This window comes from Elephantulus edwardii, unplaced genomic scaffold, assembly GCF_000299155.1.
Source record: "Elephantulus edwardii isolate Elephantulus edwardi_28Jun2011 unplaced genomic scaffold, EleEdw1.0 scaffold00284, whole genome shotgun sequence".
Lineage (NCBI taxonomy): Eukaryota > Metazoa > Chordata > Mammalia > Macroscelidea > Macroscelididae > Elephantulus > Elephantulus edwardii.
In genome coordinates, this window is record NW_006400034.1 from 3,249,688 (window position 1) to 3,253,515 (window position 3,828).

Below are 3,828 nucleotides of genomic sequence, written 5' to 3' on the forward strand. Positions count from 1 at the left end.
GCCGCCGCCGCCTGGAGCTGCTATGGCTGTCGGGCCCGGCCCCACCACTCCCCTCAGCTCCGTCGCCGCCATGAACCGCCGCCGCCCCGAGAGACAGGACCGGAACCGCCTACGAGAGCCGCCGTCGCCGCCCGGAGCGCCCCACACCGATAGCGCATCAGCCGCCGCCGCGCAGCGTCCCCGCCCCGCCAGGCCTGCTGAGGGGAGGAGGGCTCAGCCTCTGGACGGAGAGTTTCGATTGGAGAAACCGGGTGTCAGTTGGGGAACACCCGGCGGACATTGGTGTTTCTCTTCAACTCTTGGTATTCTCTGCCGCCCAGTGAGAGCTGGGGTGGGGCGGACTGGCAGCCGCGCCGTTGATTGGTTCCTCTGAAGGCCAATCAGACGCCGCTACAAGCTCATTGGTCCTTTACCGAAGACTCCGGCGCTCAGAGAGGAGAGGAGAATGTGGAGGGCCCGGCCAGTTTGATCGTTCATTGGTTCTCGTTTCTGTCACTCCTTTTAGTTTATGGTCCCGTCACCGCCACGTCACCTCCTCCCGTCACTCCTCGCATCACCCTTTTCCGCCCTTACGGATTGGTAGTTAACACCAGCGCTCAATCTTTTCTACTGGAACAGTGGGTGGGGAGGGGGAGCAGCCTTGTCGCCAAAGTCTTTCTTTCCCTTCTTATTGGTTAAACCCCACGTCATTTACCTGTCCGGAAAGATAGTGATTAGTTCCGGGAATTGTCTGTGACAGCTGGAGCTTGGAAATGCTGACCAATGAAAGAGACCTTAATGAAAAAGAAGTAACCAATAAGATCTGGGAAGTGCTCTTAGGAATGAGCGAGGTGCTTACCTGCCTCCAACCTTTGGGAAGTTTAGGGGATGCGGAAAGGAGTCAGCTTCCCTGAGCCAGACTGCGGAATGACTTTTAGGCTAAAATATCCTAGGGCCAAGTTTTGTAGCCAGAGACTTGGATTCTTGGGAAGCACATGAGTAGCTTCTTCAATACTCCTGGATCCATGACCTCCGTAATTCTCTTCCTTGGTTTGCTGATTAGCTCATTATCTCATCATTATCAGCACCGCACCCCTTATCTCTTGATTCAAGGCTGTCACATACCTCTATTAATTCTTTCTCGTAGTTTGTTGACCTGGCTTGGAGAAGAAAATAGATTTGTCCAGGAAACTGTACTTGAGATGGTGTTTACAGACCTAAGACCCTAGTTGGTTTTAGCCTCCTAAGGGCACACGTGTATGCTTAATGTAGTCCTGGGAAGGGTTGTTTTTGATAAATCGAGAGAAGTATGATTTGGTTCACACATTTGTGAAAATCGCAAGCTCAGCAAGTAATACTTAGTTGTAACCTTGTTACAGTGAACTCAGAGGAATGTGGAATCTGGTTGTTACATATTCCGAGTCTGAACAGGCAAGATAAATAACTGTTGGACTCGGTGAAGACACAATGTTACTCCTTGGTGATGGGCTTCCACGTGTCAAGAAAGTCAAGAGTTGAATAAAAAAAAGGAAGAAAGTAAAAAGTACTTTATTTTGTTTTTAAAAAAAAAGCACAATGTACACACACACACACACACATACACACACCATAAAACCTTCCACTAGATTAGGCTAAGATGATTTTTTCCTTTGCTGAACTAAATGGAATTTTTTAAATTTATAGTTTTATTTTGGACAGAAATATACACAGCAAAACCTACCCCCAATTCAACAGCTTCCGCTTCTAATGAATCAACGACATTGGTTTTATTCTTCAAATTATGTCAAACTTCTCATTTCTGTTCTGTTTGAATTTCTCTTATTGACGACTTCCTCAATTTTCTCTCAATGCTTTAAAATGCTGTCGTGATTCATTTTACTTAGTTGTCAAAAGAATGCAAACTCAGGGATGGCAATTATTTTTTATGTACTTAGTTTAAGGACTATCTAGATTCAGACTATGGTCTTTTCAATCACTTGTTACACATCTGAGAGCCAGACAATGAGTAAGGATAAAAGAAGAAGAAATGATGCCTTGGAATTGACATGCTAGAAAAGAAACCCCGTGTACTGCCGAAAGAACAAATAGGTATACCTTGAGAAAAGTGCAGCCAGAGTGCTGCTTGGAGGCAAAGATGACAAAGATTTTTCTCACATACTTTGGTCATCTTGCTAAGGAGTCTGTTCCTTGGAGAGGGATTTCCTTCTTGGAAAGATCAGAGAAAGATCCCACCCCCAGTGAGAAGGGTTAACACAGTGCCTGCAGCAATAAGTTCAGGTATGTCAGAGATGATGAGAATGGCACAGGGGAGGACCAGGGTCAGGTCTATTGTTCATAGAGTCATTACAAATCATACTTGACCTCAACAAGAAGTGGTGAACTGAATGGTTAAGTAATTTAGTTGTTAACAGAATAATGTGTGTAACAGAATGACAAGGAGTTTGATCCACCAGCTGCTTCATGGAAATAAAATTGTAGTAGTGTGCTTCTATCAAGATCACAGCCTCGAGAACCCTGTAGAACAGTTCTTCTTTGCCCTAGGGCGACATTAGAAGTCAGAAATGACTATAGGGCAATGGATCTGTGGTTATTTAGTTTAAAGATGACTTTAGGGGCTGATTTTGAGTCGAGATTTGAAGAGAACCACCAAACAACAGTATCAGGGACTCCTCTAACGTTTACAGCTCCAGTAAATCTATATTCTTTAATACAGTTCTCCTGTATTTCTCTTTTTATCAGGAATCATCTATTGTGTCCCTGATCAGAACATTCAGAACTGCCAGCTGGACACAAACTTCTTCTCCAGGTCAATGAAATCCATTTATGCTTGAGGCCTGGCTTTGTTACTTCCCAGTCCTTTATGGTGTGACCTGAAGTCTCCTTAGAAACAAGTACGGATGATGAGACTTTATCTTTCATACTTTGGGTATGTTCTCAGGAAAGACCATTTCCAACAGAAGGGACATCATGCTTGGAAGAAGTGGAGAGTCAGCAAAGAAGAGGGAGACCATCAGCAAGGTGGATTGACAAACTGCAACAATGGGTTTAAGCTGAGATCTTGTGGGTGGCACAGAATAGGGACTGGCTCAGATCTATTATCAGTCATTCGTGGCTGTGAGTTGTAGTCAACAATATCTAAAAGCAACAACATGAGTCAGAATTCACTCAACGGCTCTGATTTGGTTTTTTAAGTACCACAGTCTTGTGAGTTCTACCAATCTATATCAGATTGTTGTTGTTGTTAGGTACTGTCAACTTGAGTGTGACTCACAGTGACCCTATGAACAGCAATCCCCCACTGGATAGACTAACACATTCTATTTGCACGTTCTCATCCAGTGATGTGGCAAAGTCAGAGGCAATAGCCTAGGAAAACCACTTTGCACAGTAGACTGTTGTACCACACCATTGTTGCAGGCACTTTATCAATACATCTCATTGAGGATTTTCCTCTTTTTTCAATGACTTGCTATTTTATTAAAATATTATCCTCCATGGATTAGCCTCTCCTGATGATATGCCCAAAGTATGTGAGACAATCTCACCATCCTTACTTCTACAGGGTATATGTTGTTGTTGTTGTTAAATGTTGTTGAGTCATAGATGACTCACAGCAACCCTATGAATGAAAGACTTGAACACTTGTATAACTTTCATCATTTCTCCAAGTTCACAGAGTTTCCAGAGGCAAGCTCTTTCAGAAATGGATGCTACTCCTGCTTCCAAACTTGTCTTAATCTGGGAGATCCACCAAACACTGTACACCAAAACAGAAATATATGTATACACACACACACACACACACACACACACACACACACACACACAAAATCTGCAAACACATGCACG

At 44.0% G+C, this 3,828-nt stretch overlaps 1 protein-coding gene across 1 annotated transcript in view; it reads right to left on the reverse strand.

Annotated features, from left to right (window-relative positions):
* OSBP (oxysterol binding protein) overlaps positions 1-99 on the reverse strand; it is a 28,086-nt gene extending 27,987 nt beyond the window's left edge. Inside the window, exon 1 of the mRNA XM_006900486.1 lies at positions 3-99. Within this exon, the coding sequence (XP_006900548.1) occupies positions 3-72 (70 nt within the window). The 5' untranslated portion in view covers positions 73-99. The remainder of the gene's footprint in view (positions 1-2) is intronic.
* Positions 100-3,828: the final 3,729 nt, after the last annotated feature.